Source organism: Aegilops tauschii, chromosome 2 (assembly GCF_002575655.3).
Source record: "Aegilops tauschii subsp. strangulata cultivar AL8/78 chromosome 2, Aet v6.0, whole genome shotgun sequence".
Classification (NCBI taxonomy): Eukaryota; Viridiplantae; Streptophyta; class Magnoliopsida; order Poales; family Poaceae; genus Aegilops; species Aegilops tauschii.
In genome coordinates this window covers 425,311,943-425,324,402 of record NC_053036.3, presented here as the reverse complement: position 1 = coordinate 425,324,402, position 12,460 = coordinate 425,311,943, and the positions used below count along the sequence as shown (strand labels likewise).

Sequence of the window (12,460 nt, the reverse complement as noted above, 5' to 3'; positions counted from 1 at the left end):
ACAGTCATTCTACATGAATCTGTACCAATCCCAGGGTTTTAGTGATGCTGCCGAGCTACTAGCTCATGTTCCTGTCAAGATCTCGCAAGAGATGAACGAGGAGCTCACCAAACCGTTTACTGCTGAAGAAGTAAAGTTTGCTCTCTTCCAGATGGCTCCGTTGAAGGCTCCCGGTGTGGATGGATATACAGCAGGGTTTTATCAACGTCACTGGAGTCTCCTGGGTGACGATGTTACCAGGGCTGTATTGGAATTTCTAAATGGCGGGGTGTTACCTTGTGGACTGAACGACATAGTGATTACGCTTATTCCAAAGGTAAAACATCCACAGTTCATATCTCAATACCGTCCTATTGCCTTATGTCCAGTTCTCTATAAAATTGCGTCTAAAGCAATTACAAACAAATTAAGAGGTATTATGGATAAGGTTATTAGCGAGGAACAGAGTGCTTTTGTTCCCGGTCGACTGATCACTGATAATGTCTTAGTGACATATGAAAGGGTGCACACTATGAAGAGGAGGAAAAAGGGAAAGAATTACTCCTGCGCGGTCAAGCTAGATATGATGAAGGCCTACGATCGTGTCGAGTGGCATTACCTGGAAGCTATACTAACCAAACTTGGTTTCAGCATGGTTTTTGTCAGGTTAATTATGAAGTGTGTGACCTCTGTACGTTTCTCTGTCCGGGTTAATGGTGAACTTATGCCGTTCTTCACTCCTACCAAAGGACTCCGACAAGGCGATCCTATTTCGCCTTATTTATTCCTGCTTTGCCGGGAAGGTTTTTCCTCATTGCTAAGAGCTACAATGGAGGTATTGTTGACCGAGGATTGCGTGTTAGCTATCGATCTCCTTGGGTCACTCATCTGCTATTTGCAGATGATAGTTTGATTTTTATCAATGCAAAGGATGAAAGTGCTCTCAGATTGAATGAGATTCTGAGGATATACGGTGATGCTTCAGGTCAGCGTGTTAATCATGACAAAAGTTCCATTTTCTTTTCTACTAATATAACACACCTGATTCTGTGAAGATTGCTATGAAGACTTCATTGAATATTCAAGTGGAGGCCTTCAGCGAGAAGTATTTGGGTTTGCCCACTGCGGTGGGGCGCATCACAAGCGGGACTTTTGATCATTTGGGAGAAAGAGCTCGTGGTAAAATTCAAGGGTGGTCGAAGAAGCTTTTAGCCTGTGCTGGACGTGAGACACTTTTGAAATCAGTCATACAAGCTATTCCTACGTACCCAATGAGTACTTTTTGTTAAATAAGAAGGTTCGCAAGAGTTTAACTTCTCCCATGGCGAAATACTTTTGGAGTAGTTCTCTTGACAAAAGATCGATGCACTGGATTTCTTGGAAAGAGTTAGCGACACCCAAGTGTAATGGGGGTATGGGTTTCAGAGATTTGCAGCAGTTTAATCTTGCTATGTTGGGCAAACATGGATGGCGGTTTTTAACAAACCCAAATTCCTTGTGTGCAAGAGTTCTAAAGGGGCGATATTTCCCAGATACTGATTTCATGCAAGCAACGGCACCAAAGACGGCTTCGACTACTTGGAGGACCATTATTGCGGGAAGAGATGCCCTTAAAGTTGGTCTAATTACACGAGTAGGAGATGGCTCTACCATATCGGTGTGGTCTGATAAGTGGATTCCGTGTGGTCTGATAAGTGGATTCCAGGTACCATCACTATGACTCCTACCTCGAGACCATCAAACACAGGTGTAGAGAAGGTGTCTGATTTGGTAGATACAGTTAACTGGACGTGGCGACGGGATTTGATTCAGGATACGTTTGTTGCCTCCGATGCTGCTGCCATTTTGAACATACCTATTCGGCAAGGAGGGGGACATGATTTCCTTGCGTGGGCTTTTGATAGATCGGGTAACTACACTGTAAAGACGGCATACTGTGCTCTAGTGACTCAGAAAGAGCGTTTCGCTCTAGAAGAAGGGACGGCTACCGAGACCTCAGAGACTGAAAAGCAGATGTGGAAAGCCCTTTGGAAACTAAATGTGATTCCAAAAGTTAGAGTGTTCTGGTGGAGAGTGCTTAGGGGGATATTGCCTGATGAAAGTACGCTCAAGTATCGTCATATTGTGGACATCAGTAGCTGCAAAGTGTGTGGGTCTGGTGAAGAAGACCTGCAACATGATCTCATCTCCTGCCCACATGCTCGTCCATTCTGGGAGGAGGCATGTGCATGGTTCAATCTCCGACTACCAAACCTCTCTCAGGATTCATGGGCACGTGATATCACATGTAACCCAAATTTCACTGCGGATGACCGGGCAAAGATCACAACTATTATGTGGTCTATATGGCATTCCAGAAATCGGATTAAACATGGGGAGACAGGACGAGATCCAGTCGCAACCATTCGAGCAACAAAAGAAGTGATAGCTCTGTTACAGCTTCCTAGGAAGGAGGCTTTGGTCCTGCCGGGCTTTGGATGGCGATCACCCGATGCGGGTGTTGTTAAAATCACCACGGATGGAGCGCTGAACTTGGTAGAAGGACGAGGGGGTGCAGGTGGAGTCGCCCGTTCGTCTACTGCGTTTCTGGGAGCATGGAGTAAACCATATTTAGGGGTGTCGACTGATCCCCTGATCATTGAGGCTTTTTCGCTGCGGGAAGGAGTTCGCTTTGCCACGCTTCGAGGCTTCCTGCATGTGATAATAGAGGTAGACTGTTTGGAGCTGGTGACCCTCTGGAGAACTCGCCACAATTCCCGGTCTATTGTGGCTCCGATCTTGTTAGAAATAGGAGAGCTTATTAGTTGTTTCACTTCCTTTGATATTGAACATGTAAACATGGCAGCTAATGTGCCGGCGCATCTTTGTGCAAAACATGCATGCACCTTGAATGTGACCGAAACATGGCTTGCTGAGACCCCTAGCTTCCTTGTGACCAGCCTTCTGGCTGATTGTCCGGGGAATGCTCTTATCTGAATAAAGCTCTCTGATTTGCCCGGAAAAAAAAATGCACATACTTAGTGTGTTCCATAGAGTTAGAGAACACACCTTCACTTGGATGTTGGTGTAGTTTTTCGGTTGATCTTGAATATTGTATTTGAAGCTCCATTCCACAAGCTTCTTGTTGATGAAGATTTGAGTAAGTCATCGTGCTTGGAGTTGAAGCAAATAACTCTCTTATAGAAGTTATACTCGGATGCACTTTCAATGTTCACCATGAAACTCTTAAGTACAATTGCTTCTCATGAAAGATTAGTGCAAAAGCTCAAAACCTGTTTTGTAAGTTAATAACAATAGGGATTGTAAATTTTCCTTACGGCACAGGCATGACAACAAAATCTGTTTGCTCCAAGGTTATGCAAAATTATTTCTTTAGTTTAGCCTATCGTTAGGGTGGTCCTGTGCCATGACCCATTTGGAACAAAAGAATTCAAAAGCGGGGACTTGTTGTGCCATGTAGCTTGAATTTCTACAAGAATCAAAAACAGAGGAAACCTCCGGCCACCCAAAACTAAGGCGGAGCCCCACGCATTTGGAGTTGGCCGCACTGTTTCCACGGCAAACCTTTTCCGAAAGTTTGATTATGATAACATCCATTCCCCATACAAATAGACCCGGGGCAAGTCTATTGTATTTTGTGTGGAGTGAGGCAGGTTTCTCAAAAGTACGGTTCCTTTTTCTTGGAAAGGTGGATAACCTCTAGGCTTTGCATGGACTGATGCACATAATCATATTATTTATTACTAAAACAATGCCCTGACTATGAGCCAAGTTCATCATTTAAGCTTATCTTCAAGTGAAAACATGCTCAGATATCAATATGTTTACAGTTTTGTGGTATTTGTTCCTTGATTGAACAGTACACATACTTTTAGTGTGTTCCATAGAGTTAAAGAACACACCTTCACTTGGATGTTGGTGTAGTTGTTCGGTTTGATCTTGAATATTGTATTTGAAGCTCCATTCCACACGCTTCCTGTTGGTGAAGACTTGAATAAGTCATCGTGCTTGAAGTTGAAGCAAATAACTCTCTTATAGGAGTAGAAGTTATAATTGGATGCACTTCCATTGTTCATCGTGAAACTCTTGAGTACAATTGCTTCTCATGAAACATTAGTGCAAAAGCTCAAAACCTGTTTTGTAAGTTAATAACAAACAGGGATCGTAAATCGTCCTTACGGCACAGGCATGACAACAAAATCTGTTTGCTCCAAGGTTGTGCAAAATTATTTCTTTAGTTTAGCCGATCGTTATGGTGGTCCTGTGCCATGACCCATTTGGAACAAAAGAATCCAAAAGCGGGGACTTGTTGTGCCATGTAGCTTGAATTTCTACAAGAATCAAAAACAGAGGAAACCTTCACAGAAAAGCATGGAACATCTAGACATAAAGAGAGGAAAACATGAAAGACGTCAGTCATGTTTGTGGCCCGCCCATTCTATAGGAATCCAGATATGCTACTCCGTTGTTACAAGTGGCAGGCGGTGCCGTAGAAAATTTTCATAAAAGGATTCAGTGAAAGTTTTCCTAAAGGGGGCTTTATCGAAAAAGGCTTTCGCCCCGCTTTATAAATAAAGCAAACCTAAAGGGGGCTTTTAGGCCTTTGTTTGAGGTCTACTACAAAGCTGTGGTCCTCTAATTTTGCTGTCCCCAAGCAATCATGTATGTGCAATCGTGCATGATATCCGATCGAATACTAATGCTGTAGTTCTTCATTCGGAGCCATGCATGTTTAGCTTTTGTATGTTCCTACACAATTGGCTAAACAGTCCGTGGATGCTCTCCATTAGCTATTGCCTTCCATACTACCGTATGTTTTAAATCGTTTTCATTTGGGGGGTACCACAGTGTGTAGATCCGTAATTCTAATCTATGTATGCAAGCTTTCAGCAATGAAGAAAAATCTGATAAAAAAACTGGGAAACATCTAGCCCTCATCATAATTATAAGTTAATAGATTCACAAAGTCGACAGCTAATAGCTACTAGCCTAGCAGGTGGCAGGTATATATAGTAATCGATATATGGTAGCTGAAGTAATAACGAAATATGGTAGCTGAAGTAATAACGAAATATGAATCCATAAGTTCCATAGTAAATGTGGTACATTTTTGTTTTAGGCTTGTTTCTCTTGTCTGCCTCCAAAGAAGCTGGCAAGCAGACAAGCAGTGACCTGTGGGCAAGAGTTAGAAAAAGGGAAAGAAGAAGAAAAGGCAAGTTTTTTGTTTTCTCGGGCGTCACAAACGAAGCATACAAAGCCGAGCCCACAATATTAGTCTCTAATCCTCCAAGAATATATCGTATTCTTAACAGAAAAGGCCTTTTTGCAGATTACAAGAGATTGATGTGGTCAAACCAGCTTATACCGTATACATGTGCGGTGCTCACCTTCGTTTTTGTAGCAGCAGTGGCGCATCCTTAATCTCTAAGCATGATAATGCTGCCATCTCCTGTTGAAAGCGCTATTGCGTGTGCACATGATTGGTAGATGTGCTGTTGCATCATAAAAGGCAGAGGGCGTAACAACTTTGGGGTGTATTGTCTTTGTCCATCGAACATCTCGCTTCACTTCATCGGAGGCTTGTAATGCAATCTGAATTTGCATCTTGCCAGTTGATCAGTGCGAATGCTGGTTCTTTCTTGGAGGTTCCAGTCCAGGCTTGGCCCTTGGCTCTCCTGATGATCCAGTGGTCGTTCTGTCCGAAAGAAATTGTCAGCATGACATGATACGTGAAATATAATGATAGCAGGAGAACTACTGTGGTGTGCAGCGGTGAGGCACAAGGTTGTAGGATCTGCGACACAACTGGCTCTGTTTAAAGCGTTATGGAATTTACATGGGTCACAAGAGTTATAAAAGTTACAGTGAAGAGAAAACAGATATCTTGATATTAAGACATTCCCTTCGTCAGAAAAAAGAGAGAGAAAACAGATATTGCGCTTGCATCGATTTGCTGGCCTAGAAAATTAAGATATTCCATTCACTGGTAGCATTTTTAAAGAGTGGACCAGATCAAGAGGTCCTTAATATCTGGGCTAAAAAGGCATATGATGTAAACAGGTTACCTTATAATATATACACATAACTCCAAGAAAGCATCTATCAGGCACAAAGATCTAAACCACTTATATATGCTGCACTGATGTGCTAGTTTTACATAGTAAATTTGAGACAAGAAAACCAAAGCAAGGATCTTGTTCTTCTATTTTCACGTAGAAATAATGAGATCGACGCAAAAGGACAAGAAAACAGTAGGACATTCATATACAGGGAAGACAATTTGTTGATCTGTTCTCTACAAACTATTGAGTTATTCTTTATTGTAACTGATTTAGGTAACAAGTGATTGCCTATGCCTAGCCCATGAAAGTGATGTTTCAGGCTTCTTAATTGATTAGGAACATTTCACAGGATCCATTTTCAAACCAAATACTTGTAAAGCGCAGTTTGTTTGAACATCTAACTTCATATGCATAACAAGAGGAACTGCTGCGTAATTAATCTCTCATAAGATGCATTCAAAGGTACATACTGTTAAAGCAACAGGCTATCAGATCTGTAAAGGTTTAGACACTGTTGAAGTTAAAGTGGCATGGTATCAAATCTAAAGGGCATAAATACAGCACAAGCAGCATGGTCCTTCACTGGTTTATGCAAGTTTGATGACCTCACATGACATGTCTTATCCTTTGGAAACCACAATTGATGTAACCTGCACGTAACTTACAAAATAGTGACTTCTTTGTTTTGTGGACCTAAGCAGAATATCCATGCAAACTAAGTGCCGATTGTGCTAAGATACGGACTCTTACAGCTTGGAGCTTTTGGAGTGGTTCTGTTTTTTTCTACAGTAGCTTTTGGAGTGTTCCTCTATTACTACTATAATTGGCAAACTTGACTTGATAATCTTAGCATCTACATGCCCAACGAATTAATCAACACAAGAACAGACTGACCAGTAGTAAAAGCAAACTGATCGCAAAGGACAGAAGTTACTTGGAAAGAACAGGGAGAACGTAGTAGTTTACCAAGCATTATACCCCAACGCCATATGTCTTGCTCCAGTTGTTGCTCTTTTGATGGACGCAACCTTATTGTTTTATAGTTTGGCTCATATGAAGCTGTCAAAGTAGAATATTGTTTTAGCTCATATAGTATCTAATTCCGCTTTGCATAGAGTTGACACATTTGTCTGCTTCTCAGGTTGGGACCAAGGATGGGGACTCTGCTATGCCCGAACCAATATCGGATCTCCGCCATCGCAACGACCCATTAGCAGAGAAGCAATCCAAATATTCAAGATATATTTTCCACAGCCGAAGATACTAACTAACTTGGTATGACAGAGCAAGGAACGTCACAAGAATATGACAAAATGGATTAGATTATGTAAAGAACCAGTGACGTAACATGAGACTCAGTTGATGCCGTCTTCTGGTCCGGACCCGGCCCGATTCCTTGATCCAATATTTTTCCGTGCTTTGGCTTCTTCCGTTCTGGCCCTTGGCCGGCAATGGCTATTCATCATTGCTAATAACGACTGGTTAGCGAGTGGCCATGATATTAATTTGCTTCGGTTGGAACATTCACAGTGAAAGAAAAGCGATCTTGTGTTCTTCCCAGACGTTCCACAGCTAGATGCATACAGGTATGTCTACCTTACCTGCCTTTTCCCCTTCCTTTCTACCCGTGCCTTGAAATTCATTGCCTTCTGAGAGTATGCAGGATATGAAGTACTGCTTGGGTGCCTCGTCGCGGCGGTGATCATCGGGTTTGTCGTCATTTACTGCCACATCAGGAGAAGAACACGCAAGATCAAATCATCAAAAAGGGATATTGGTAATATCACAACTCAGCGGTAAAATTGCAGATGCTGGTAATTTTACTTGCTAATAGAGGTATGCAATTTGGCATCTTTATGTTGCAGAGGTTGGTACGGCGTCTGTTGAGTATGAGGAGGTTACCTGCAAGCAGATGTCAGTCAAAGAGATATACGCTGCAACTGAGAACTTACACCTTTCAAACATCATCGGGCAGGGAATTGCAGGTACATAACAATACTAGCCAATTTCAGAATTAAGATCATTATCCATGAATCAGATAGAGACGCAGAGAGCAGAACTGGGATACAACATGATAAGTACTTCCTCCGTCTGTTTGAGCGTCAACTAATTCCGGACAGAAGGAGTAAAAAGTAATTAGTGACCACATTCAGTAGGCTATTGTTGTTCTAAGAGTTGGGTGCACCTTCCTGAGGGCTTGTTCGGTTGAGGTGGATTTGAAGGGGATTGAGGAGGAATTAATCCCCTGCAAGCCAAAATCCCTGCAAATCCCCTCCAATCCACCTGGGGTTGGGATTAACCGAACAAAGCCTGATGTGATTTGCAGGGAAAGTGTACAAAGGAATGCTTGCAAATGGCTGGCCTGTTGCCGTGAAGCACATAATTAAGAATGAACATGCAGAAACCTTCGTAAGGGAAGTTACAAGCCTCTCACATGTCAAGCATCCAAACCTTGTGTCATTAAGAGGTTACTGTGATGGGCAGGAAGAGTGCTTTCTTGTGTATGAGCTATGCGTCAATGGTAACCTATCAGAATGGCTATTTGGTAAGTACATATTTGAGGAGACTACAGGATGTATTATGTAATGTTCTCTATGACTAAAAGTAACAATTTGATGACAGGGAAGGATAAGAGCCTGTCATGGACTCAGAGACTTCAGATCGCACTTGGCAGTGCTTGCGGCCTTTGGTTCCTTCACATATTCCCTGAAGGCTGCATTGTTCACCGAGACATCAAGGTTGGTTACATTATCTGAAAGATTCAAGTACACCTGCGAATTCAAGTAATGCCAAATCATACATCTTATTGTAGCCAACAAATATACTTCTTGGGGTTGATATGGAGCCCAAACTCGCGGACTTTGGACTGTCGAGAGTCATCGACATAGGCGTATCCCACGTGAGCTCTGAAGTTAGAGGAACTTTTGGCTACGTCGACCCAGAGTACCGCCACAACCACAGGGTGAATGCTGCAGGGGATGTATACAGCTTTGGTATGGTGCTCCTGCAGCTCCTGTCAGGAGAGCGAGCAATCAATATCATGAACACTGCCAAGCCAATGTCACTGGACAAAATGGTAAGACCGTAATTTCTGGAACGAAACGATCAACTGTGTTTTAGCTGATATACATACATACCTTTTGCTCTCAGGCTTCTTTGCTCATCAGAGAGGGAAATGTGTTGGAATTTGCCGATCCTAGGCTCAAGGGCGAATACTCGGTAGACGCATTTGATCTCTGCCTGAAGCTTGCTCTGTCATGCACCGGCCACAAGCAGCAGCGACCATCCATGGAGCAAGTTGTGTCTAGGCTAGAGAAGGCTCTAGAAATTTCCATGAGAGACGATGATAAGCGCAACAACATCAGTATGGTCGAGTCCTTTGCATAGTGTTTTAAGAGAGGGAAGAGAGCCCCCCCTGTAGCTACTATGCAAGTCTTAATGTTCCCATGACCATGTTTAAGCGCTGTGCTGTGCTGAGGTGAAAACAATCTGATGCAGTGGTGAGTGATTTACACTAGAAATTAAGCTAAACTCATAAATTATTTAACGCCTATGAGTAATTAATGGAGGTAATGTCAACATGCTGAATTTGACACGACTTCACATTTTTCGTCCATGCAAATGTGCTTTCCTTTTTTACAGCAGCAGCAACAACAACAAAAACAATAATGATAGTCGTACCAACATATTTAGTAACACAACAACAGCATCGTACTGAACTTTCCTGACCTCTTTATTTCCTCAACCCTATAAAACCTTATTTCTAACCTAAAGGTTTACAAGGTTATACATATATGCCTGGCAATTAGCCCATTGGAAATTAAAATATTTACAACATGAAGCGGAGAAGACTGCTGCCAAAATGGTATTCTGCAGAAACGAGTAGCAAAACACACCACCATATCAGACATTATCAAAGTGGCAGTCCATCCAATGCTTCATTGTAATCTTTTTGGTTCATCGATAAGACACACAAGCCATGCGGGAGAAAAAGATAAATTGCAAGAAATATTATCACTCCAAGATCAGCCTCTTCACCTATGGCGGGTTGAGGGGGATTTCGCAGGTATATCTGGCTGGCACACCACATACAGTACAGGGTGGCTATCACCAGGATGAGAAAGAAAGATTGATTTGACTTTTCAGTCACTGACTTTCCATGCTCCACTCTGCCAAAATATAGATTTTGAACATTTAGAGAAGCACATAAGGGATTTGTTTTCGACAAAGCACAGAAGGGATTCGTAACATACAGTGACATTTTGAAACTCAACTTGGGTCAACAAGTATAGACCAACAAAGTAATCAGGGTTATGCATAGTGCAGCATTACTTTGTACTCCCTCCATTCACAAATATAAGATGTTCTGGATATTTCAATATGGACCATACGGACTGAAATGAATGAACAAACACACTAACATGTGTCTACATACATTTGATTCACAACAAAGTTAGAACATCCTATATTTGTGAACAGAGGGAGTAGTTCATAGAGAGATTCATGGTTTTGAAGAATCCAATGTTATTGAGGACTTTACAATCCAAAGCATCCGGTAGAATCAATGTTTTCTGTACACTAGAAAATATTTAATAGTTATTGTTATATATTTTTTATACACAATAATGAACATAATGCTGAATTATCACCTGTTAATGTACACAAATCCCCCAATGAGGCAAACGCAAAGAAGGCCGACAACAAACACTGCATCTGGATTGATAGGAGCGCGTCCTTTCCACCAACCAGTGCTCAGTATCCAAGTATACATTGTAGAATGGCCATTTTCCTGTAAAAATATACTATGAGACAAATCTAAACTGAATAGGCATGCACCACTTGACACAGGGTGAAAACAATCAAATTGTTTCCATCCAGTTACAACATTGCTGACCTCAAACAAGTGATCCAAGAAGAAGTGGGAGAGCGAGCCGGCTGCGATTAGCAAGAAGCACTGTCTTCTGCTTAATGCTACCTGCACAGACCCCGGACATTAAACAAATCAGACAAATGGGAGATGATTAGAGGCACATGAACTCTCACTCTAGAAACAGCCCCTTCCTATTCTATGATAGTACTGCTTATTTCTGCATGCTGCTTCCATTTTTGCAAATGTTGGTCGAGATTTCTACTACTACTGCTAAGCATTTGCTAGTTGGTGCTCGCATTTATGCTAAATCGGAGGAAGACAAAATGATATATATGGAAATTGAACTGTGGTGTGGAGTACTAACGGGGAAACGGATAACAGACGCCTTGCTGAATTAAGTAATTACTCCCTCCGTTCCAAAATAGATGACCCAACTTTGTATAAAGTTAGTACAAAGTTGGGTCATCTATTTTGGAGCCGAGGGAGTAGATTAGATTAGAAAACCAATCCCGAGGTTTGTTCTCGCCCACGACATAGATTCGCAGCATAGATTAGATTTGATTAACTAAGGAAGGAAGGTGGGTAAGGAGAAGAAGTGAAGATGGAGTGAAGAGCTCGCTCGCTGTACCGACCCCGGCGGGCGCGTCGAGGAGGCCGGCGCGGAGCAGCCAGCGGGAGAGCCACGCGTAGAGGCATGCGAGCGGGAGGCCGAGGAGGAGCGGGTAGTAGAAGGGGTGGTGGACGGCGGCCATGGCGAGGTCCCCCGCGGCGGCGGCGGCGGCGGCGGCGGGGAGGAAGGACGCGAGCCACTCGGCGAAGGCGCCGAGGTCCGGGCCGAGGAAGGCGTTGGCGGCGTAGACGGCGCAGTGGTGCGGGCCGAAGCGGCGGCCACCGCCGGCGAGCCGCGAGAGCGCTGCCCCGCCGGACAGCGCGTACAGCAGGTGCGCCCCCGGCCCCGGCATCGCCTCGCCTCGGTGCGTCCGGGAGTGGCGGGTGGGTTCGCGAGGATGGGACGCGGCGGGAGTTTGGTCAGGTCAGGTGAGAGACGGCGGCTTGGGCCGCGGTTGCCGGTTTGGACTGGCAGCTCCGCAGCTGGGGTGTGCTGTTGGCTTCGCTCTGGGCTCTGGCGCGCTGCTCGGCTCACTTTGTTCGCCGCGGTCATCGCCGAAGTAACGGTGAACGGTGCGTTTGAGTCGAGTCTCACTCCACCGTTTCCATGTTGGCTCGCGGCAAAAACCGTCAACACCAGCACTGGTAAACAAACATCTGCGGAAGGATGCAACAGCTCGTAACTGGCCCATGGCAGGTAAGTAGTGGCGTGAGCACGGGTCAAGTGATTGATGCCTGGACACCATGGACCGATGTGTTCCAAAGGTCCACCCATGGCGTGAGCACGGGTCCAGTATGGGGGCTACGATATCTCTTGCGTAACGGCTTAGCTAACCTTGCACTAGCACCAACTGACCGGCTGCTTCTAGAAAAATAAACTGTTGAAATGTCTGAAAGCCATCGTTCTACAATAGAATAGTTCAACAGTTTATAATGTCCA

General features: G+C 43.7%; 2 protein-coding genes across 12 annotated transcripts; one reads left to right on the top strand and one right to left on the bottom strand.

Moving 5' to 3' along the window:
- Window positions 1–2,288: 2,288 nt before the first annotated feature.
- Window positions 2,289–12,417, bottom strand: LOC109781452 (uncharacterized). 11 transcript variants are annotated; one of them, XR_012202929.1, is made up of 17 exons: window positions 11,544–12,417; window positions 10,936–11,016; window positions 10,691–10,830; window positions 10,080–10,210; window positions 9,179–9,362; window positions 8,842–9,054; window positions 8,493–8,754; window positions 7,866–7,943; window positions 7,643–7,765; window positions 7,390–7,509; window positions 7,008–7,100; window positions 5,367–5,674; window positions 4,159–4,310; window positions 3,882–3,955; window positions 3,028–3,096; window positions 2,865–2,951; window positions 2,289–2,756 (listed from the first exon to the last, which is right to left on the bottom strand). XR_012202929.1 is itself a non-coding variant. In XM_045233114.2 (4 exons), exons 1-4 carry the CDS (start codon window positions 11,871–11,873, stop codon window positions 9,955–9,957), a joined length of 807 nt encoding a protein of 268 aa, XP_045089049.1. In that variant the 5' UTR covers window positions 11,874–12,417; the 3' UTR covers window positions 9,754–9,954. The 11 variants fall into 11 exon arrangements, 1 of the variants encoding a protein (XP_045089049.1); XR_012202928.1 differs by having other exon boundaries at window positions 3,028–3,955; XR_012202923.1 differs by having other exon boundaries at window positions 3,028–3,955; window positions 7,866–8,754.
- On the top strand, window positions 7,514–9,552 carry LOC120973521 (probable receptor-like protein kinase At5g18500). Its single transcript, XM_040399272.3, has 7 exons — window positions 7,514–7,627; window positions 7,705–7,818; window positions 7,907–8,026; window positions 8,368–8,586; window positions 8,664–8,779; window positions 8,854–9,117; window positions 9,192–9,552. The coding sequence occupies exons 1-7, from the start codon at window positions 7,618–7,620 to the stop codon at window positions 9,426–9,428; spliced, it is 1,080 nt and encodes a 359-aa protein (XP_040255206.2). The 5' UTR covers window positions 7,514–7,617; the 3' UTR covers window positions 9,429–9,552.
- Window positions 12,418–12,460: the final 43 nt, after the last annotated feature.

Excerpts from the sequence above, each read along its gene's own strand:
- LOC109781452 (XM_045233114.2), bottom strand. The coding sequence starts at position 11,873 with ATGCCGGGGCCGGGGGCGCACCTGCTGTACGCGCTGTCCGGCGGGGCA. Across the intron at positions 11,017-11,543 it reads TCCTCGACGCGCCCGCCGGG|GTAGCATTAAGCAGAAGACA; the intron begins GTCGGTACAGCG and ends GGGTCTGTGCAG. Across the intron at positions 10,211-10,690 it reads GGATTTGTGTACATTAACAG|AGTGGAGCATGGAAAGTCAG; the intron begins GTGATAATTCAG and ends ATATTTTGGCAG.
- LOC120973521 (XM_040399272.3), top strand. Across the intron at positions 8,587-8,663 it reads CCTATCAGAATGGCTATTTG|GGAAGGATAAGAGCCTGTCA; the intron begins GTAAGTACATAT and ends ATTTGATGACAG. Across the intron at positions 8,780-8,853 it reads TTGTTCACCGAGACATCAAG|CCAACAAATATACTTCTTGG; the intron begins GTTGGTTACATT and ends ATCTTATTGTAG.